The 24,471-nt window shown below is 35.1% G+C and overlaps 1 protein-coding gene across 1 annotated transcript in view; it reads right to left on the bottom strand.

Annotated features, from left to right (window-relative positions):
- LOC117175712 (pyridoxine-5'-phosphate oxidase-like) overlaps positions 1 to 24,471 on the bottom strand; it is a 116,329-nt gene that overhangs the window by 43,659 nt on the left and 48,199 nt on the right. The window contains exons 2-4 of the mRNA XM_033365481.1: positions 16,308 to 16,464; positions 1,663 to 1,762; positions 1,536 to 1,589 (exon numbers count right to left, since the gene is read on the bottom strand). Of these exons, the coding sequence (XP_033221372.1) occupies positions 1,536 to 1,589; positions 1,663 to 1,762; positions 16,308 to 16,464 (311 nt within the window). The remainder of the gene's footprint in view (positions 1 to 1,535; positions 1,590 to 1,662; positions 1,763 to 16,307; positions 16,465 to 24,471) is intronic.

Genomic DNA, 24,471 nt, shown 5'->3' with positions numbered 1-24,471 from the left:
CTACGGCATTAACCTTAATATCGCTCCTCTAAATGCTCCTAGGGAAATTGAGTCAATTATCGAGAATGGGAAGTGCCGCATATACTGGAACTTTATATTCTCGATAATTGTTTCTGTTGCTCACTCGAGGCCTGACATGGTTCTTCTTGACTTGGAGAAGCGAACCATGTTCGTTATCGAATTTTCGGCACCAGCTGACAAAAACATCATAGCCAAGGAGAATGAAAAGAAATGGATGTATCGAGACCTTATAAGGGAGTTGTAACGATTGTACCCGGAATATTCTGTTAAACTGATCGTCTTTATCATCGGCGCTCTTGGAGGTGCCAAGCTTTCACTTGCTAATAGCCTAAAAAGCATCCCTGCGTGTCAACAATATGCTAAAACACTTGCGGGAAAAATGCAGAAGGCGGTTGTCCTTGGGTCACTCCGTGTTCTTAGGGTGCACGAGGCTTTTACTGGATCGTCGTATTGATTCCTTTACAGACTGTAACACCTATCTCACGGTTGTGAGACGTGGTTGTGGCTGAAATTTTACCGCGAGGTAAATCAAAGTTAAAGATTTTAGAGTTTGAACTAAAGCGGACATGTTAACTCTGCGTTAGCACAGGTGATTCAACTCTCTCAAGGAAAGTGGAACTCCAGGATTTAAACAAGAATGAAGAATTTCAGAGTTATAAGGAATTAGTTTTCAAAATCGAATCCCAAAACGATGGAAAAACTAGTTCTGTGCTACTGAATTACTTTACTGGGGTGTGTTAACGAAAAAAGGGTTATAATTTAAATGTACTCACCACGTTTTGGTTAGAAGCAGTTCGTCGTGATAATTCAGTGTGGTAATTTCGGAAAAATACGTTGTTGCGAGAGCTCGTGCAACACATAAGTGTAGCAAAAATGAAAACTAGAGTTGCTATAACTAGCACCAAGTAATATATAAAAATAAAATTTAGCCCTATTAAAAGGAGCAGAGAATTAATAAGAACTTATCTCTACGAACCTCTGCTCTTCCTAATTGGTAGACATAGGACTAGGATTACAATTAAACGGTAAGGTTAAAATGTATAGATTCAATTTTAATTTGTATATCTTCTGCATATAGAATTGGGAGTCCTCACCAAATACAAGTGATAAGCTTAAAGTGTACGGGATTGTTTAGAGCTGTTTTCTTGTTTTGGAATAAACATTTTACGTAAAATAAAAGTCCTGGAGTTTAAATACCAAAATCAATAATCTGTAATCTTTACTATTGATGTTCAATCCTTTTTCCAGTCCGGTACAACATTTTTGGTATGAAAGAAGTAAAAACGCTCTTGCAAATAAAAATGAGTAGTTAAACGGTACTCTGCAGCTTAGTATCCTCTCAACCAAATATTCAACGTGAGACTTCGGGTTTTCTTACCGTGACCTTCCAGATATAATTCTTATTATTAAAAATAAAAATTCTAAAAGTAAAACAGATTACTTGGTTCGTAAAAGTATTTCCGGCTGCTAAGTTGTTGTATTGTTTTTAAATGTATTATAAAAAAAATCTTTACCGTGCGTCTCAAAGATTCCCAAAAGAATGTTAATGCTGCGTTCGGATTTTCTTCCTAAAAATAGGTATACAATCATTATTAAAAAATATAAAAATTAAGTAATATAATTTTAGGATATTAAACTCACCAGCTCACGACCTTTCCGGCTTTCGTAATTAGTATAGAACTTGAATCCCTTTGAACTGTATCCTTTAAGTAATACTGGTCTTACCGATGGATATCCATCCCTAAAGATATGCAAATTATTTAGAGTAATATAAAGAACAAATTCGAAAAGAAATAAAAGTATAAGTTACATAAGGGAAGAGTCGGGTAATAACCGCCACTTAAGGGCGTCGCAATGATGAAAGAAAATTGCACCAAATTTGTCTAATTGCCCTAAATAGGCCGTTCAAGTATTTCGTAACGCATTTTCCTAACACTTTTGACCCCCCCCCCCCACTTAATGTCTTTTCCATACTAAGTGTATGCAACTTTAACATAGGCGTCACATCACAACAGGACCCCCCCATGCGCGTTACGAAATACTTGAACGATCCCAATGTCAACTAAATTTTCACAGTAACAACCACAGCCGCTTTTAGAGGTGCGAAATTTTTTAATTGTTGGTTAAAAGAGCGATCCGTGCAAAAATCAGGTTACACATGTAGTCACTGTGAACAAATACGTACGTTCAAGTGCAAACTTTCTTGACTTTTCCAACTGTTGTGCGCTGTAATTGAGCAAGACTGCTCTAAATGTTGATAAAAAAGAGTCTAGGTGCGAATTTAAAACATGAGGTAAAAGTTAATGATTATATTTTAGAAGCTTTTATTTGATACATTGAATCGATTAAAAAATTTGTATGCATACGTATTTCGTATGGTGATACAGTATTCTATCGAGTTTGAGTTGACCACTCCTTCCTTTTCTTTCTACCCCTGCTACCTCCGTTCGGGATTTTCATACTCTTAGGAAACCCCAAAAATATGGTTATCCATGAAGAGGTCTCAGAGAGTAGAGTTAAAATTTTTTTGGCCCCTTCTCCTCCGATGGTTTTATTGTTATTTTTAAACACACTTACAGATCTAATTGACTTATAACTTTGCATGCGTACAGAGTCTTGAGTTAATATCCTTCCTTCCACCATATCATCTGCATTCCTCCCCATAACCCTGTATTTATGGAGTTTGAATCAAGGAATTGGACTGCTCAAAATTGGTATACATTTGAATAGTTTGATAGAACTGAGAAAGTCGTTTTAAAATATAAGCCCATAGCTTTTATTCTATTTTTTTCAAGTCCAGTGCCACATGAGATTAAGATGTTATCCATTGAATACACTGCTTAAAATCTCCTGGGCCGATGTTGTAGTAGTTGCAAAATTAGGTGCTCGATGTAGTTTGAAGTTGGTCGTTTTCCACTGTTGTCCTTACACTGCGGCCGAAAACGACGAGTGTGACATTAGTCGCCATTTGATGTTTTTTTAGAGCTATACCATTTTTCACTCCATATGGTTCTAGTCGTCTATTTTCTGTTGGTCTAGGAAGTTTCTTATAATGCGTCAGGTGTCCGACTCCTGGATGTTTGAGATGTTCAGTACATCGTGTGTGCACATTGCATGTAGCCGAAAACTAAACAGGATGAATAGATTCATGGTTCACATTCCTACATATTTTCTTTACTTCCTGCCTTAGCTCGCTATAATTATAAATCTTGGATGTATAAGTTGGCTGTGAGGTAAGGTTAAGTGGACAAGCAATGTAGATAATGTAAGGTCTTCCACGTTTTCTCTTAGGCAATACTATGTCGGGTCCATTGGCTTAGATATAACGATTCGTCAGGATAATTACATCCAAATAAATTAATTATACATATATATTAAAAATTTGTCATAAGGAGAACCTCAGGATTTCGCCGGGAGCGGGTGCTAATCTAAAAAATTGCATCTGCTCCCAGTGAAATCGCGGTAAAATATCAGCCACAACGACGTCTCACGAACGTGAGAGACGCAGTTACAGTCTGTAACGGAATCAATATGACGATCCGGCAAAAGTTTCGTGCACCCTGAGAATACGGAGTGATCCAAGGACTACCGCCTTCTGCATTTTTCCTGCAAGTGTTTTAGCATATTGTTGACACGCAGGGATGCGACTCCCTTATAAGGTCTCTATACCTCACTTTCTTTTTATTCTCCCTGGCTATGATGTTTTTGTCAGCTGGTGCCGAAAATTCAATAACGAACCTGGTTCGCTTCTCGAACTCAATAAGAAACATGTCTGGCCTCGAGTGTGCAACAGAAACAATCCTCGGATGTGCATGGCACGCCCTGCAGCTGTCATCGGGAATGTCTTGGCTCAAAATGTGGCGACGGTATGTTAAGGTGGAAATGACACCGTCTTGTCATGCTAAAATGAAACCCTCCATACCAGACTTCAATCCGGGCGATTTAAGCAAAGCAAACGTTAGCTCACATGACACTGACTGATCCTCCACATTTATGTGGAAGATACCGTGCATCCTCTTATCGAGGAGTTGTTCACGAAAGTTTTTCTCTTGTGCTTTCTTAATCCGGGCTTTCAGGAGTGAGCACTTGAGGTAGATAAGACTTGATGCATTTTGCTCACCCCTAATACTGAAGTCAAGTCCGAGTGTTTCAGCAGCCTCCTCCGCTGCTTTGTACAGAAGTGCTCCTTTGCCCACTTCTTCGTGATTCCTGACCATTTTAAGAAGAGGGTCCCTTCCATTTGCAACTCTATGTTCTGTACCCAGAATAATCCTGTTGTGAAGACATTCAAGACTCAATATTCCGCGACCCCCTTGACGGCGTGAGATGTACAGTCGCGGAACGGAAGACTTAAGATGCATGCTTTTGTTCATGTGCATAACCTTTCTTGTCCCGACATCAAGGGATCTGAGCTCATTCTTCGTCCATGGAACTACTTCAAATGAATAGAGTAGTACCGGTACAGCAAGCATGTTCGTTGCAGATACTTTGTTCCACGCCGACAGTTCGGAAAACAAAATCTGCCGGATGAGACGTTTGTATCTGCTTCGGAGAGTTTCCTTTATAGATGTCACATCCTGAATGCGGCTATGTGGCACGCCCAGGTATGTATAAGTCCCTCCAGCGCAAAGGTGTCGTATAGCGCTTTTATCAACGAGCTCGGGATCTTCAGGGATGCCATTAAGTTTTCCTCGCCCTGAAAGACACCTCTCTGAAAGGTGACCTTGTTAGTTGCCACACGATTTTTTCCAGATAAGATAGTAAATCTGGTTTTCCAAAGTAGCATCAATCTCTCTATGCACCTCACGATTTGAGGATGAACCTTCAGGCTTTTCAAAAGACAGATGATAAGTCTATGGGAGGTCGAATCGAAAGCTTTCCAATAATCAAACCAGGCCATCGATAGGTCACGCTGATAGAATGTTGCTTCTCTGCAGACACATCTATCGATGAGCAGGTTCTCCGAACATCCCGCTACGCCTTTCTTTGAGCCTAGTTATTCATACATTTCTTTCCACACAGGTTCAATTGTCCGAGCAATCCTATCATTTAGGGTAGCTGTGAATATCTTATACAGTGTATTCAGGCAAGTGATTGGCTTGTAATTCTTCGGGTCAGCTAAGTGGCCTATTTTTGGCAGGAGTATTATGCGCCCTTCCACAAACCACACCGTAATTGGATCTTCCGACTTTACATATGAGGTGAAAATACGGGCCAAATGCTGATGAGTTAAACCAAACTTCTTCCACCAGAATATCTTGATACAATCTGGTCCCAGAGCGGAATAGTTCTTCATCCTTCTTAACACTTCTTTCACCTCCTCAGTATTGATGGCTGAGTATTCTTCATCAGGTGTTACAAGGGCATGACACAGCTCCTTGAAGCTATTGATATTTTCTGAGTCTTCGTCAAGTCGATGCTGCACTCCGTAGACATTTCTCCAAAATACTTCGACCGCCTGTGGTTTGAGCGGCTGGTCCAGAGGTCGGATTTTTCAGAAAAATGTCCACGAAGCTCGTCATCCATTTCAACTAGATCTTTAGGCTTGAGAGAAATTTTGTGTTGATGTTTCTCCAGGCCATAAAGCATCGTTCTTACTCTATTGGATGCCTGCCCGCGGTTGGTCTTAGTGTCGCCTCTCTCTTTCCGTTGCTGGCTTATTCTAGCTGTAGTAGAGTAGGCGTTCTGCTTAGATAGCCCCTTTTTCGGAGTAGTTCGGCATGGTTTCACAGACGTTGCTGCGAAAAGTGCGATAGCTCCTGGTGTTTCTCGCACCACAGAGCATGCAGCCGTGTCATGTAACCCCGTTCAGGGCCCACACTCGCATCGTAGCACTCTTGCAAATCGCGATTTAATTGCTTCTTCCACATAAAGTTCGCGAGATTCCGTCGATCTATCGCTTTAAACCCATCTTCATTGGCTCCCCAAGCTCTAGAGTGGTCGGCATTATTGGCCGACGATTGTCGGGAGCCCTGCGCGTTCTGTTGTTTTGAACCACACTTACTACACCTATGTTTGGTGTTGTCATTGTTGTTCCAACGAGAAACTAGGAAAAGGGGTTCGTCCATCCTTGTAGAGCCCCACATGCAAGGATAAGTCTGCGTACTCTGAGAGGTCGCCCTTTATCCCAGAGTCATCGTTCTATACATCTCACCCAGGTGCCATTCAGCTTTCGGAACGGTTTTCACACCTCCGCTTGGGGGTCAATTCCTTCGGGACCACCCCTGGACAATTGTCCGCGACTGGCTATTTATTTTTGTAACCCTATTCAGCAGAAACCATTGGTGCAGGGACCCTCTATCCGCAACCCAATGACGCGTTCGGTGGCTTTGTCATATATTACATCCAAATCCAAATCTTCGTTTTATACAGCGGGCTACATCATTGTGACTGTGCGTGTACTCTCTCTGATACATAACGCGACAACCATTATTGATATGCTCGATTGATTCATTAGTATCTCCATACAATGAGCATCTCTCAACCACGCCCTAATGTAACACATGGTTACGATAGTGTCTGATGCCGACAACCCTATCCTGAATCTCTATTATAGATATGTTGCTGTAGTTTCTGCTTTGTACCAGCGTATAGCTTCAGGTCATCCATTTACAAAGATAAGTAAGTTCACGGTCATCCACATTACTATGTATTCTACACCCATGAGGTATGCTATTTAGTGCTTTTCTCAGTGAGTAATAGGTATTATAGCATAGTAATCTAATTATCCTTTGTTGCCCATGATCAAAATACTTCATTCTTGTACGCCACAGCGTCATCGCACGATTTAGAGAGTCCTTATTATTGTGTCATTGTTACAGCATCTATCGTGACTAGCTATTTACTGTCCAGCGAGTTCTTACAACATCCTTTTTGCTAATTAAAATAATTTTTGGAAAAAAAAGATCCTACTCCATCTTCACTCCATTGGGAGTCGAACCACAAAACTTCTGATTTCCAATAAGGTGTTTTTCCAATTAAGCTATTAGAAGGATCAAAATGAGAACTTTTAATTCAAGAAATTAACGCCAATTTTTAGCTAGGTGTTAATAATACAAGTAATTATTTTTTAATTTATCTGCTATATCATCAGGGATTGTACCTTACCGACAGTAGATTAACCCTTCCAACCATGAAGGCAGAAAATCTACACATATCGATCAAGTTAAGAATCTTCAATAACAGAAAATGCTTAACGTCTTAATAAGATTAGATGGAAAATAATATTTTCAAATTAAAATTATTTCTTGAAAAAAAGATCTTTTTTCAAGAAATAATTTTAATTTCGGTAAGGTACAATCTCTGATGATATAGCAGATAAATTAAAAAATAATTACTTGTATGATTAACACCTAGCTAAAAATGGGAGTTATTTTCTTTAATTAAGAGTTCTTATTCTGATTCCTTTAATAGCTTCATTGGAAAAGCACCTGATCGGAATCAGAAGTTTTTTGGTTCGATTCCCAATGGAGTAAAGATGGAGTAGGATCTTTTTTTCAAGAAATAATTTTAATTTTAAAATATTATTTTCCATCTAGTCTTATTAAGACGTTAAGCATTTTCTGTCTAAGACAAAACATTAACATTAAAACGTTAAGCATTTTCTGCCTTAATGGTTTGGAAGGTTGATCTACTGTCGGTAAGGTACAATCTCTGATGATATAGCAGATAAATTTAAAAATAAATCATTTTTGTTCTTCTGTAAGGATCTCATTCTCGTCGCTATCTCAGAAGATACCAAATATGTCGAAATGCAGATGAATTTTAATCGTCTGGTTTTATAAGCGACATATACGTGATACCCTTGAGCATGAATTTTGGAAGCCGAAATGGATTTTTTAAGATCTTTTAAGAACACTTTTCTAACGGAAACTGCACACTCGTCAGGTACTTGTACCAGAAATTGTGCACAATGTCCAGACCTAGGGCTTTCCAGTTAGGGACTGTTCAAGTAAAACGTAATGCTTTTTCCTGCCATTTCTGAACCCCTCCCACCTACGTAATTATTTCCTTTTAGGTGACACCGTGCGCTGCCACCGTGCTGCTCTCCCAGCGTCGCACAGTGGGGAAAAGGCACATTTTTGCCAAAACCGTTCGGCATGTAACATTTATTTAAAAAAATTAAAACTCATTAAAACCTGACATAAATCGATGTAATAATTAACTAGAATAAATTCTTAGTCGGTCAGATTTACAAACAAAAAAGTGCTTTCTGAGTGAATTTCCCTTGACTCTCACATATCAGGGTGCTTTTTGAGCGAGTTCACTTCGCTTCTCACATATTGAAGTGCTTTCTGAGTGAGTTCCCCTTGCCTCTCACATATTCTGGTGCTTTCTGAGTGGGTCCCATTTGCCTCTCACTTATCAAGGTGCATTCTGAGTGAGTTCCTCTTGCCTCTCACATATCGGGGTGCTTTCTGAGTAAGTTCCCCCTGCCTCTCACTAGTCACGTTTTCGTTTAAGACTGTTCTATATTTCGAATTCACAGGATTCCGTAGATTGCCTACACTGTATTTTATCGTCACCGATTGAGATAAAAAAGTAAAAGCTTTTGGTACCTGTGATCACTTGAGCTTTTCCAAAGCGATTCTTCAAATTTCGAGATTTTTTGTTATGGTCTTTCTCAGAGCCTTATTGCCCCATTCGTACAAATCTTTTGTTGTCAAGATTTGTTTGTTGTTTGGACACTGTAAACTAGCACGGCCAGCTTCTCGCCTAAGAGTTCCTCCAATACCATCAAATGGAATTTTACCATGAGACGTAGCAAAAAACTCCAAACATGCCTCAATTCCAAAATCACGTTGATGATATGCGAGATTCACAAACTTGCTCTTTTTCTTGTACTGAGATGCTACATCGTCTGTGAAATAAATTATTTTTCAAACCTGTGCGTACTTTGTCTTTAACTCAGCTATAATTCTCCTTATAAAAGATAAAATGTGCTAGTATTATGATCTAGATCTTCCGAAATGATTGCATAACTTTCGTGAACTTTGGCATCCTTTTTAAAGTACACTACTGTGGGATTCACATTAATCTGTTGTTTATTCCAATATTCACTCTTTATTGCGTCTTGAATGACAGTTTCGTGATTTTGCGTAAAATAAAAGAGTAAATTTTTTTATCGCAAAAAGTTTCTAGGGAAGCACGATCTCTCAAAGTCCAGGCATGGTAGGTAACGCTTTCAATAACGTTGTTTTCAAAAAGCTCCCGAACTTTTAATATCAAGGGTTCCACGGCTGGGCATGATTTACATAATCTTAAATAAGGGGCAGGTAATTTAGGATCGCAAATCATTAAACACGACGTTGTTTTGTATGATGCTAAAAACAGAGTGGCCGCTTTTTTTGAATAAAACAATTTCCAGTCATTTCCCAGTCATCAAACACATTTTCGAGGTCATTAAGAAACTAATTTGCAGTAAATAATACTTAATACCTTTAAGCATTTTAAAACATGTTTATTCAATATTCTGGTAACATAAACTTTAATTACTGTTCATACATATAATACTGATAGTTTTAGTGCAAAATAGTGATTTTCAATCTAACTAAGTTATAAATACTTTAATAACTTAAATTATAACCCCTAGTAACTATTGCTTTTAGAGAAAGCATTTACTTTTTTCTAAATGTAACATGAAAATATCATGAAAAGTCAGTACGGATTAGAAAAATCATCGATTTTGAACCTAGAAAAAAATAATGAATGTTGAATGGTTTTAACGTAATGCAAAACATGTTTTGAATACTTCGTACCTTATAACTAATCTGCTCGCTCCTACAGCCTACCCTCCTCGCTGCGCATCGCCTCGCACGCATTTCGCTCTTTTGTGGCTATGCCTCGCACTACCAGCCTCTATATCCGCGGCTATAATCTAATACCTTACTATTTAAAATATTGACATTTCTCTTACATCTACTTCCTCTCCTATTTACAATCTTTCCTTCTCCATTCCTCTTCCTCCTTCCTTCTCTTCTTCTCTATCTTACTCAACACCCCCTTCACCTATACTACCTCCCTTTTGTCACCCCTACCATGCAACAATACCTCCATGCTTATCCCCCTTCTTTTCACCACTTCACATTCCTCCAACCAATGCTCCACTTTTGCATCCCCCTTCCCGCACAATTCACACATTCTCTTCTCTCTAGAAAGCCAGAACCTATTATAATTCTCCATGCAACCGCACCTCATTCTCGCTATAAGTTCCTGACTTCCTTGTTCTCCTTTCTTACACAAATATTGCGCTCTCTCCCTTGGCATAATCCACACATAGTTTCCGTTATACCTTAACTCACTTATTCTCTCCTCTCCTTATGCCTTCTCTTTCTCCATGCCATTCTTTTGAACCAACTCATATACCTTCCTTCCTCGTGCATTCTACTAACTTCATCCATCTGCAATCCATTCGTTCTAAAATACCTTTCCCTTTGCACCTCCATCTTTGCACCACTACGTCTGTTCTCCTTCTCCCACCAACACTCCCTAATCAATTTACTTCCCCCCTCTTCCAAAAATTTCTCCTCATATTTACACGCTCGACTCCCTGTTATAATCCCTAAACTCGTTCTTGCTGTCTCCCTTCTGACAATATAGTTAGGCGTATTCCTTCCCAACCCCAGTATCCACTTTACATACCTCTCCTGTACCCTATTTACTCCTCACTTACCTTCCAACCCCACACCTCCACTCTGTAAAATAAGACACTCATCACTAGCGAATCAAACAATTTTATTCTCCTTTAAAAATCATCTGCGAACAATATCTTCCCCAGCCCCACAACTGCCTTATCACCACGTTTTCCCTTCTCACTCTCTCTTTTATATGACCATCCACTCCCCCATTTCTTCGAAACAGGAAGCCCAGGTATACAACACTTTCACCTCCTGTACCGCTGTTCCCTTCCACTTCCCTCCCCCATCTCTCAACCTCCTTTTCTGAATACCATAACCGTCGACTTGCCCGCATTTAACTCTAACCTATTCTTGTCCAAGTAACGTCGCAGCCTCTTCATCATCTCCTTTAAAGCCTTTTCGCTCTTTGCCAACAGTACTATGTACTATGTACTGCAATGGAGGGATCCAAAGAGCTGAGCCCTTCCGTAAGTTTATATTTTAATGGTCAGCGATAAATAAATTTCCGACAAATTGCTATAAGGCCCTTCTGCAGGCTTGGCGGAAAGTAGCAATTTTCAACTGTGATAAATTTTTACATTTTCTGAACTCCTGTTCAGAATTGCAGATTGCAAAAAAGGTGATATGGGTCAGTCAGACTGAAATTCGCGAAGGAACGGTTCAACATCGGATGCTAGAGTCTTAAAAAAAGCTAGCTTGGGCCCATGCATCGGATTCTGGATGAATTCCTTGTCGAATTTATAGCTAGCTAACGATGGATCTATTTTATTTTCTTCAGTTGAAGTTATAAACTTTCTAAGAGAAGGAACCATTTCCAAAGCTCGTTCTGCCACATTTGTGTTCTCCAACCAACGAGTCGCATCGAATTTCAAAGAAAAAAGCTCAGAATCTGCCTACTCAGTGTACAGAGCACGCCATGTAGGAACATCCTTAAAAACATTATAAAGCATCTTAAAAATTGAACGATATCCCAGTCGATTGCTAAAATTGCACCTCTGTAACTATTATGGCATACGTAGAAACCGCAACTTCCTATATTTAATAATACGGCCTCATTTTCTATAGTCTTCAGACACATCTTAAAATCTTTCAAGAATCTGAGATTGACACAGGGCCCATCCATAGATGGCCCAGAATCTTAAGTTTATGTCCATCTGTTGCCGTTTGCATATTTTATTTAATGCTTAATCAAAACCGACGACTTATCGAGGACACTGTTTTATAGTAGCGATTAAGCCTCCTTTAAGATATGGTGCTAGACCGCACTCTTTATTATAGCCAATTTTAGTTCTTTGTAACTTCATTTTAGAAGCGATTTGGCTATCATGAAACATCGTTTTAAATAGACTCGCATCACTCACTAAAGTTCTCATTGATTTATGGCTTACGACGCCCTGTAAACACCACAGTACTTCTGCTTTCGTAATGCTATCATTGATGAGATGCAACTTCACACCACGAAGTTCTGTTTCTTTATTGATTGGTACAGGAAAAGCAAAATGGCTTTTCTGAAAAAAAGTAAAATTAAATCAGGATTTATGCCATATAAGTAGTTAAGTTAATAATTTGATAAAAACAAAACTAATATAACGGAATTAATTAGTACAATTTCGAAAAGCGGTAGTGATGCAACAGAATTATGTTAAATATATTCCAGTAAACTTCTATAAACACGTGAACTTTGCAAAATTATATTAATTAGAAAAATTAATTATTTTAAATTTTACGTCAACACGGTTTAACATCCTACCCCGTCACATTTTACACAAAATAATAATTTAATATTGCGATTTTAAATATAGTCGACACAGTAAAACAATGTACAAGAATACACTACAAAAGTGAATTAAGTAAATTTTCATCATTCTTTTAATTTTAAAAAACCTGCATCTTTTGATTCCACAGATTATGATTGTACACGCTATAAAACAAAACTGCGGAAAAGCATTGTTTTCAAAATGGTTTCCAATACTGCATGTGGAGTGTTTTTATGTAGAATCAACCAGTGTAGGGATTTTGAAATTAAAATGATAAAAAATTATTTAATTTACTTGTGCAAAGTATTTTCGTACAGATTTTTATTACGATGAGTTTACTTACATTAGCAAAATTTAAATTAATAGTTTATGGAAACTTTTAGGTGCATGATTGGATCATACTAAGTTTAAATGAAAGTTTTTTATATAAATATGATTGTGTACATACACCGCGTGTAAAAATAGTGGTGTAGAGTTTTCAAATGTGGAGTTTATTTTGTGGGACCGCTACTGCTACCAATGTAATGTTTTTATGGCACTATAATTTAAATTATAATTGCATTTTTTCAACACTATATTGAAAATGGATACTCACGACTCTAGGAGTCGCAAGATGACTTTGCAATGGTTTTTTTTTTGTAGTTTTAAGGAATTAATTGGACGTAGTCACTGATTTCACAGGCGTCACAGATAAGACAGGGTAATTTGGTTGAGAATTAGTCTGTAAAAATTAAATTATAAAATGATGAGAAAAGCAATGTATACATACCTATATTTACATAAAAAGTTATGCAAAAATAATTTTGTCCACCAATAATTGGAAACTAACGGGCCCGAGTGAGGAGATTTACATTATGACTTTGTGGAAATAATTACTCATCATTACAACAGTTACAGATGTAGTGAGCTTTGTGGGAGATGTATCTTGGGCAGAGTTATTCGCTCCTGAAATTAGTGAACCAACATCCATGGTTTTGTTCTGTGCAGCTATTAATAAACTGTGTTTACGACTCGTCACGTAGCTCAAAGCCTGTTGGTCCATACTTTGAATCTCTATTTCCTTGATACATAAAATACACTTCGCTTTTGTAATATTATTTAGGACTTTTTGCAACCATTCTTTTAGCCCTGGTCTACTGAGCCAAGAATCTTGAAATTAACTTAGGGACGGAATACGCTTACTCCACGACACTTTTCACTTGTCTGTCAAAAATTAAATTTAATGCTAGTACTTTAAATGATCAAAAAGTATAAGAATTTTTCAATCAAATAAAAAAAGTTAAACAAAGAAGATTACTTGAAAATATGTGAACATAAAGAATCTCAGTGGAATGGTACCCTTGAAAAAATTACAGTTTTTTCCAATTTCATATTTATATTTTTACTTTAAATGTACCATTTACCCTTTGGTACCATAGTCAGAAGTTGGACTCCATAGGATCTATTTGGTTTTTTAATCAATTGTTCTTTAATTTCGTTTGGTTAAATCTTCTGTTTCTTTTACTAGTATCAACTTCAATTTATTTAAACACCTTTTCCAATTGTACATTGACAGTTGCCTTTATCTCAATCACTTTCTGAATCTGTGCAGTTTTTGTTCGAAGATCTCTACTCTTTACAAAGGAGGAAATCCCTTAAATATGTAGGATTTCATTAAATTTAGAAAGATCTTTTTCTCTTTCGGCACCTTTTTCTAACTCTTCAAAAAAGTCGTCATCAAATTGAGATAAATCTCCAACCAATTCAAAATTCATTTCTTCAGGAGAGTCTTCAGCAAATTAAGGTGAATGTTCCACGTCACCATTACATAAAGAAGAATCTTTCTGATTTTTTATTTCTAATCGATATATGGTACAAATGTATTTGTATAAAACAACGAAAAACGTTTTACTAATTAATTGTGAAACATGCAGAAGTTTTTTTTTACATCGACTCTACTATGTTTTTTCTTTACAAATGGATTAAAACAATTTATTCGCGGCTTTTTTCAACAATTACATGAATTATCTATATCCTTAACGAATTTAAGAAAAAATATAGAAAAATTATGAATGTCTACGATTGCCGAGTTTTCAATTGAAAATTCTGGGCGGGCAGAGTTCTTTACAGTAGTTGGCTGTCGCTAACCCGACTCTCCCTTTTTAAATTTCTCTTAAAATTATTAACACTTTTTTTTAATTCATGAATTTTCTTATTATACTTGCTTATAATTTTAAATTATGTACTAATATACAATTTTCTAGTTGAATTAAAAGATGTTGTCTTTTTTGGCGTATCTCATTCCATTTACGAGAAACGTTGTATTAATTACAATTTTTGGCATTTAAAAAAAAATTAGATGTCTGAAATCATCGAAACCCGTAGATTCCGAATTATTATGTTTTAGACTGTTAACTATGAAATTTAAAAAATCTACTTCTAAATTTCAATCCGAAAGCTTAATAATGGACCTTTGAGTGTCGGCTACTCTATCGATATAGCTTCTCTGATTGTTATTTATGATCTTATTTCTATTTCAATTTCGGAAAGGACATTTTAAAGCCTTTAGCACATTTAAAAGAGCTATCTGGATCTTTAAATATATCTACCTGAGTGCCTGCGGAGAATTTCTGTGAGCTTCTCTGACTTTAGAGAAACTTTAGAATATACTCAGTGATTTCTATTGGTAGGGCGGGGCATATTTCTCATTTACTTGCATTTGCTCTTGTCCCCCGATACAGACCAAATTAAATCATCAGTTAATAATGATCACCTGTTACAATCTCTAAAATTACGCAAAACATGATGCAATGACATTTTAATTGCCTGAATCAATTTCCTGGTATAATTTGCAAAAGAATAAAAAAAAAAAGATTAGAGAAATGGGTCAGCATTGTCAATAATGAGTTTATCTTTAAAGTGAATACAAAATTACAATAACTCTCAACAGAAATTAAACGGATTAACCGTCCAGTAAAGAATGGCAGGAACTCAGTCTACATCCCGGGTTTCCATTATTGTCGAAAAAATAACGCTCTCGACCTCCCGCTGTGTAATCCAGAAATGGGCTGCGCCGATATTTAATTCACCATTGGTACACTCACGGCGGCGGTTTGCTCCTTCCTAGGCGCATAAAATGCTTAATATTTTCAATGAATTGAAAAAAAGAACAAGACGATTGTTCTAAAAAAATTCTCTGTTTAAGTTTGTATTTAGCCCTTCAGATTATATGTTTAAAATATGACACGAACCAATTCATAATATAAGGAGAAAAATGGTCCTTTCTAAAGAATCAAACTTTTTTTAAAATTTCTTGTTTTTACTGTTTATCAAATCGAAGATTCCATGAATTAATTACAGAAAATATAGTTTTTAACTTGTGAAAGGTCACAGTACTTGCCATCGGCTCATCTCAGGCTCATTTCCGACTCGCCTGCAAATCGCCTCCCACTTGGCTACAACTATCCTCCGATTCACCTCTGGCTGGTACAGCAAACTTCATACTTATGCTTATTTGGAACAGTCTGCTTTCAGCACTTGTTGCACAATATACTATTTTGTATTGTTGCAAATATTTTAGAGTAAAGTTGGTGCATTTTTTCGAAAATGCACTTTTTTGTAGAAGCAAACTATTCAGACTGGATTTAGATTTTGTATGATTAACTATGTACGGCTAGAAAGAGTAAAGGTTTATGTGAAAAAGAGTGAGCTAGAGTCCGCCGCAGATGAATTTATATGATAAAATGGAGTGCGGATACATAAATTGTTATCTTTAGACGACAGTATTGCCAAAAACTTACGATACTCGTGATTTTAGTTTTCTTTATGACTAAAAAATATTATAACTTATACAAGACAGGTTAATTAAAGACAATCAAACAAAAAATTATGTAAATTGGATCTTATTACAAACTTTGTTGCAGTTCCTAAAAGCATAGCATTTGGTTCTAAAATAGATGGCGTGTTGCAAGCCACTTCAAACCATGCTTTGAATTGTCCAAAAGGCTCTTTACTGCTCAATTGTTCTTCTGTGAACGTTTCACTTTTATCATTATATTTTATGCGCATATCTGAAAAATGTATAATCAATGTTAATTCATGTCTACATCCTGATAATGAAAATCAAAACGGTGGAATTATTCGATTTTGAATCGCATAAAAAAAGTGTTTCAGGTCATCATAAACGAAATTGTTTGCTATTCATATTAATTATATTAAGTATAAAAAGAATGATTTCAAGATGAAGAAGTACGCTCTCATTTTTTAATTATAATTTCTTGTATTTAATGGCAATCTTTTAATAAAAACCATTTACGATGTTTTCCTCTAGGCTTAAAATATGAAAACTATAATTCCATCAATATTTTTTTTCTCAAAACTTTTACTCGTGCGAACCCAGTTTTTCATCATAACCACGGACTCAGCCAAGTGACTTATGAGATGAGAATGTTACAAGTTAATTTAATACGATGTTTGAAATCTTTTGCGGTAATGTGGTAGATACAAAATTACAAGCATGGTTAGGGACCAAACCTTTATGCAAACTTCATAATCGTACAATGTTTCAGAATTAAATATAATTTAAAATATTTGCGAGTTACAGTTTTCATGAAAAATATACACTATTTTCGATCACATAAAAACGCATAATTATATAATTGTTGCATAATTTTCCAATTTTTGCATAATCATCGCATAATTCTAAGTTTATATTTTAAAATAACAAAAAATAGTTTTTATAACTTTTTTTCCATTTTCCATAATAAATATTGGCATTGGCGTATTTTAAAACAGTATAACCAATTTAAACCTGAAAAGTGAAGAGAAATTGCTGTTATTGCATTTTTAATTTTTCCGCGAAATCTGGCTGCTGACAGCGCCACTGTCCTGTTAATGCGGAATTCGAAATCGGACTGTTCCTGCGGAATTCGTAATCGGACCAAAACGAAATGCAATAGTTACGTTACACAATTTCTTTTAGAGAAATCTTTTATGATTCGAAAGATTGGTGTTAGAAATCTGAATTCGCTTTTTATTCTTATCCACAAAACGATTTACTGTGTGGGATTTCCCTGCTTTTTAAAAGTGAAGTATAACTTAATATGCTGGTATCAAAATAAACATCGAAGATATGTACCAATATTATGTTACTGTTTTGAGGTTAATATCTTTTATCTTCCATGTCACTTATGTATATTTTTGTAATTCAATCCAAAGTTAGCATGGAACCGTATCTGAAACTCAAAACTACTAAAATCACCAATAGATTATCACTGCATCTGAGAATCGCAAAAAAAACAAATAAAATGCTAATAAATGAAAAGAAAAGGAAGCAAATATCCATCCAAGACTCATTAAGGCAATCAAAGAAGAAAAAAACCGATGAATAAAATTTATTTTATTGACTGTTTCTGCGTTTATAAAAGCAAACATCCCTCTAGAGAAACTGGACGAACCTGGCATTCGTGATTGGATGAAAAAATACATTGAAGGTACAATTTAATTTTTTATTATATGCTCAATAATTTTTTCAAATTGAATTTAAATTCAGGTAAATCACCGGGATTTTGTTTTATTTATTAAAGCAAAAAAATTTCTGCAAAGTTTGCAGGTAATTTAATTTTTTGCTGGAATTGTCGTCTAATTAAATAAAAAAGATTATCAAATCTAAATTAAGCCATAACAAATGTTAACTAATTTCAGAGGTTTCAGTACTTTAAAAAATTGGCTAAAGATCGATTTGTATCAGAAATTGTTTACTGATTGATAGATGAAAATTCGAACGGTGGTCATTCTTTCGTGTCAGATTATTATGTGCTTCAAGGTAATATGGTTCACTTTTTAAAAATAATATTAAAAATATGTAAGGATAGTATTATATTGAAGATAATCAATATATTCGATACACTTTAAAACATACAATGCCAATTTTACAGGATCTGGTGATCTTCGAAGTGTAGATTAGATCAGAAACCTTATGTTCCGCTTGTGAAAGATAAGTTTGAAGAGAAACTGAAGGAAACGGTTAAAAATAAACCTGTGATTATCCACTGTGGTGAAACTACTGATCAAACAGGTCAAGCTGATTTCATAACGCTTCTTAAAATTTTACCTCATGAGTTTTCCGCTAAATCAAAATTAGTTGTAGCCGGAGTAACGCTACTTCATAAAAGCAGGGATATCTTAAAAGTTAAGCAAATGTTCATCTAACAGTGTAAGAATGGGTGGGGGTGGGGGGGGGGGGTACAGATTATGAGTACATATACTGCACGTATGCATATGAAAGACAAACAGCCTCAATTTTGCCCGAAAAAGAATTTTTTTTAAATCATATTACCCAGTCAAAACGGGTATTTCGGAAATTTTCCGGTTTCCATTGATTTTCCGGTCCGGGGAAGCCGAATACTCATTTCGTACCAATTTTCTTCTATTGTGCAACTGAAAACCTAAAATTCTCACATTGACTCATCAAGATCGGTCATTCCTACGAGTGGCTATTTTATTTTGATACAAATTTACGTTCTGCTTCCATAATGCGACGCCCTTCAGGCAAGCTCGGTTAAATTATGTGACTCTCCTTTAACTTTTATACTAAATTTAATACATTTTTCTATCTGATTTACTATTAACAATAGTCTGCAACGTTTCTTTCACTACCCTTTCGATTGCGACCTGTCTCTTTCTCAGGTACGTGTGAAACTTTCCGTCTAATTATATTTTTACGGTATAAAATTTTTAATTCTTCAAACAAAATTTTGTTCTCTAATTTTTATTATAACAAATTAATTACTTTCGAACCTCTCAGTACCTTTTTTTCCACCTATATCCAAAAGGTTAATTTAAAAATTGTTTTTATAATTTTTTTAATATTTATGAAAAATTGAAATTCTTTAATATTGGTATTTTATATAGAAATGTTTTCCACTCGAAAACAAATAGAATGCTTATATTTTAACTCTGAATCACTACATACTGTTTTACCAATATTTTATCATTCATTTCAAAGTAAAAACGTACTTCGTTGCTTTGCAGGTCTATAGGTATTAATATAATTTATACTTTGCAGTTTAATTTAACCTTATGTTCGCTTTTTCGCACCGCATTTTATCAGTTTAACCCATCTAACGTGCCTTCACCCAATTTAAAACGTTTTTTTCAGCAATTTGCTTAATAATTCAGTCTCGAAAAGAAATAGATTTAGTTAGAAATTAGTGAATATTGATTTCTGCATCACTAACGATCGATTTACAATCATAAATGTAACTATTTGTATATCAAATGTTGACATATAATTGAAGTATGTTAATTCCTTTACCAAATGTTTTCTCGCAATTTAGATGTGACTGCTTTCTTATTAAATATTTTCAGACCGATACTGCATGGACAATTCTACGATTCTATTTCAATCAACTATTGGTTTTAATTGATTACTCTTACGTCAAATGTATTTAGTTTAATTTTAAATTCATTCCTTTTTTTTAATTTCCGTAGTTTTTATTTCTTGAACACTGGTGGTTCAAGGGGACCAAGATGTTACGTCGTAACAGTTATTTGTTTCATTCCATTTCGAATGTCCTCCATCAAACTGAGGAAAAACCCACGGTTAATCTTCTAAGGTAAATGGCTAAATTCTAAACAGCTTGGGAACTTTCTGATTATTAGTCAGGCGGCAGAAACCCTTGACCATGACTTTAGACCTTTTTGACACGTTTTCTTAAAATTGGAAAGCGTCAGCAAAAAAGGGGCTAATGTACCTCCTCCATTGTACATCTGCCAACCAGCAAAAATAACCACCCTCTCTACTTGTACTTTTTTGGAATGTGACGGGTAGCGAGCCCTGAGAGAGTGAGCCAGAGGGCAAATTTGATGTAGCTTTCGATGAAAGACTTGGTCGCCGGAGATCAACCAGCTTTCAAAAACGCTAACGTATAAATTGTATTCAGTGGTCTATATAAGTTTTCCTTCTTGTTACATTTCTAGTAGTTAGCAATAAATCTTTCAAATATGTATTTGACAATCTCGATTTATTTAACCATTGTTATCACAAGAAACACCCTCCACGCCAGACTTCAATCCGGGTGATTCAAGAAAAGAAAAAGTTAGCTCACACGACATTGACTGATCCACTACATTTCTGTGGAAGATGCCGTGCCAATAACTGAACTTTTTTCGGTACACTATCAATTTGAATTTCACTTTATGATGAAATGATTTTGATTTTATTGAAAGAGAAATATTAAAATTAATATAGAAAAAGAATAATTCCAATAATTAATCCTATTATAAAAAGAAGATGAATGAGTAGAACTCGAAAAATATCGAAATTCGTAACGCCTTTTCCTGATTCCTGATAGGCTTCTCATTTTGGTTTGAATGTTGACACAGTAAGCGGGAACTTTGAACATCGATATTGTACAAAGTTATCAATTATCCAAGTAATTATTTGATAAAAACGTAATAATTTGATCGTTGTACATCTTTTTGATGTTTTTATTGTCGTTCTACATTTTTCTAATGTTTTTATTATATTATAATAGGTCAATTGTTTATGTGACTGACATCGACATGTATGTTCAGGTTTGGTAAGTGACGTGCTATTCCAGTAACATATAGTTACTACAGTGTGACTCCGATCTTCTTTCGAAGTCGAAAATCGAACGGACCACTCTTTCTATCTCCAAAAATTAGAAAAAGAGGTCCGTTCGAATTTCAGAATTGGAATAGGGCATACAAAGAGAGGGTTAATCTAGAAAGTCTACATATATATTTATTTTTACAAAATTGTCAATAAGCCAAATAATTATTTAATAAAAACATAATAATTTGATTGCGGCTGCCAGCCCAAGCCGGCTAGATAAAGTACGAAAGAGCCTTTACAAAAACACAGGTCGGCTTTTTCTTAAAGGGCTAAGTCTTGTAAGTTTGCCAGATTGGATGACTTGGCCATGATTTCTAATGGTCTATCACACGAAGGAATAATAAGGAGACCCAATTGCCAGGGGGAAGCCTTTCAAAACTGGTAATAGAAACATTATCGTAAGTGGTAGGCACATTACCGGAAGATCTTAAATTTTCGTGCGCAGGTGCACAGTTGTCCTCTTCTTATACATGGAAACGTATACGAATGAGAAAGTTTATCAAATTGACCCGATTTTAGGCAACTAGCTTGATTATATTTTTCATTTTACAGGTTTTCAAACGATAAAAAATGTTTGGAAGTGTTCGAAAAAAACAGTATTCTTCATTCCAACATACGATTTCAAAAATAATAATGTAATACAATTTCAAGATTTTATGAATAAACAATTTCATTATAGTCTGAATGCTTACCACTTTTAAAATGCATTCTTTTAAATTTTAAAAGTCTTAACGCTAAAGTCCTTCACTTAACTAGATCAATAGACACTCTATTAACTTCAATAATTATAACTTGTAATTTAAAAGATTTTGCGACATGCATCAAAAGAAACGAACATGACCTCTCTAGTTTACGTCAATTTGATAAACTTTTTCACTCGCACATTTTTCCATGTATAGGAAGAGGACAACTGCGCACCTGCGTACGAAAATTTAAGATCTTCATGTAATGTGCCTACCACTTACGGTAATATTTCTATTGCCAAATGGAAAAACGGAGCTAGATCTCCATATTATTCCTTCGTGGTCTATCATTTTAACGCGCTGTTTTTATTTGTAATAACCAATAACTAATAATAACTGCATGGCAATTTTTTAATCTATTTTTTTTAATTAAAAGTGATATGAGATGTGTTTACATAATTTATTGTCCTTAATACTAATTATCTTGATACCAAATGGTGTTACAATTATTCTATACTAAAGCAATTTATGTTTTATTCAAATAGAACTTTTGTAATGTTGTTATAACCATTGTAATTATGACAAATTTGATTACAAACTTAGCATTTAGACGAGAACATGGAGGCTACTGATCTTAACCCTTACTGGCCCAATTTGTCCGTATTTGTCCGTCAACTTTAAGCTCGGACAACTTTGTTAGTTATGCTGGAAAATACCTGAGGATGTATTGACGGGTATTTTCAAGTGTGCTCCTTTAGAATGTGACCGGAAATTTTTGAAAAAACTACCCCTTCCCACCCTATTTTTCAATTTAAAAAAAAAACGTTATTTTTTCAGGTAATTTTTTTAAATCGCATTTTCGATGCAAAAGGGGTCTCGACAATAGCTGAAATCACAAAAACTCCGGCTCAAAATGTCCAAATAATGTAGTTATACGCATAAAGAAAATTCATTTTTCATCATTAAGGGGTTGTAGGACCACCCCTAAAATAACATATTTACGAAAAATCGCTGTTTTACAAATTGTTCAGAAAAAAGTTGTTTCAGCTTTGAAAACAGGTAAAAATGGGTGAAAACATATCACACATAATAGAAAAATATTTTCTTTTGTTATCTAAGATTAAATTTCGTTACCACCCCAGAAAATAGTTCAAAGGAGGGAAAATCGGTAGTTTTTCAAAAATACTATTTTTAATACCAAAAAATTGCAAATAAATTTAGTTCTAAAAATCAATAAAAGTTGAGTTAGGTTGAAATTTAAAAAATCTGTAGAGTTTCATTCACGTAGAATTTTATTTTAATGATTTTTTGATAAACATGTTTGAAATTTTTGTATGTGCTTGCGTATGGCACGTCTTTAACCATTTCTTTAATAAAAATGTTTTCAATTCTTACCGCGTGGATGTAGAAGTTTATAAATAACTTTTTTTTGTTATTTTATATTCCTTTTTATTTATTTTTTTATTTGAAAATGCTATTTTTTTATTTTGAGAGAAATTCGTATAATAGCGGTTTTTCGTAAATATGTTATTTTTGGGGTGACCGTACCACCCCCTGATGATGACAAATGAATTTTCTGTGTGTATAAATTTATTGTAACCTACCGCAAGAAATCTCTGAGTATATTCTAAAGATTCTCTAGGATCAGAGAAGCTCAGAGAAATTCTCCGCAGGCACTCAGGTAGATATATTCAAAGGTCCAGGTAGTTCTTTTAAATGTTTTAAAGGCTTTAAAATGTCCTTTCCGAAATTGAAATAGTAATACATCATAAATAAAAAGCAGAGAGGCTGAAATTGAAATAAGAATTCGATCATAAAAAACAAGCAGAGGGGCTATATCAATAGAGTAGCCGACAGTCAAGGGTCCTTTGTTAAGCTTTCGGATTTTTTAAATTTAAATTTCATAGTTAAAAGCCTAAAACATAATAATTCGGAATCTAAGGGTATGTACAGTGTGCAAACCAATATATATGTATATACGTTAAACGGTGTTTATCAGGTCAATTTTTGAAACAAAATAGTCTCGGAGATAATTTGAGAGATTTGGGTCCTTTTCAAGATCCTTTTAGTGGTCCTTTTAAGAGTGGTGCGACGGTAATATAAGGTTCCTTTTGTATTCGTCACGTACCGAGCGGGCAGAGTTGTTTACAGTAGTTGGTCGTGGTTAATCCGCTCTCCTTTTTTAACTTTCTCTTCAAATTATTAACACTTTTTTTTAATTGATGAATTTTCTCATTATACTTATTTATAATTATAACTTATATACTGATATACAATTTTCTAGTTGAATTCAAAAATGTTGTCTTTTTTGGCGTATCTCATTCCATTTACGAAAAACGTATTAATTCAAATTTTAAGCATTTAAAAAAAAAAGTTAGATATCTTAAATCATCGAAACCCGTAGATTCCGAATTATTATGTTTTAGGCTGTTAACTCTGAAATTAAAAAATCTACTTCTAAATCGTAATCCGAAAGCTTAACAAAGGACCCTTGAGTGTCGGCTACTTTATTGATATAGCATCTCTGCTTGTTATTTATGATCGAATACTTATTTCAATTTCAGACACTCTGCTTGTTATTTATCATCGTATTGCTATTTCGATTCCGGAAAGGCCATTTTAGAGCCTTTAAAACATTCGAAAGAACTACCTGGACATTAAAACATATCTACCTGAGTGCCTGCGTAGAATTTCTCTGAGCTTCTTTGACCTGAAATAAACATCTATCTATCTATATATATATATTTTTTTTTAGT

This window comes from Belonocnema kinseyi, chromosome 6 (genome assembly GCF_010883055.1).
Source record: "Belonocnema kinseyi isolate 2016_QV_RU_SX_M_011 chromosome 6, B_treatae_v1, whole genome shotgun sequence".
Classification (NCBI taxonomy): Eukaryota; Metazoa; Arthropoda; class Insecta; order Hymenoptera; family Cynipidae; genus Belonocnema; species Belonocnema kinseyi.
The sequence above is the reverse complement of the archived record's forward strand: the minus strand, read 5'-3'. Positions and strand labels throughout refer to the sequence as shown.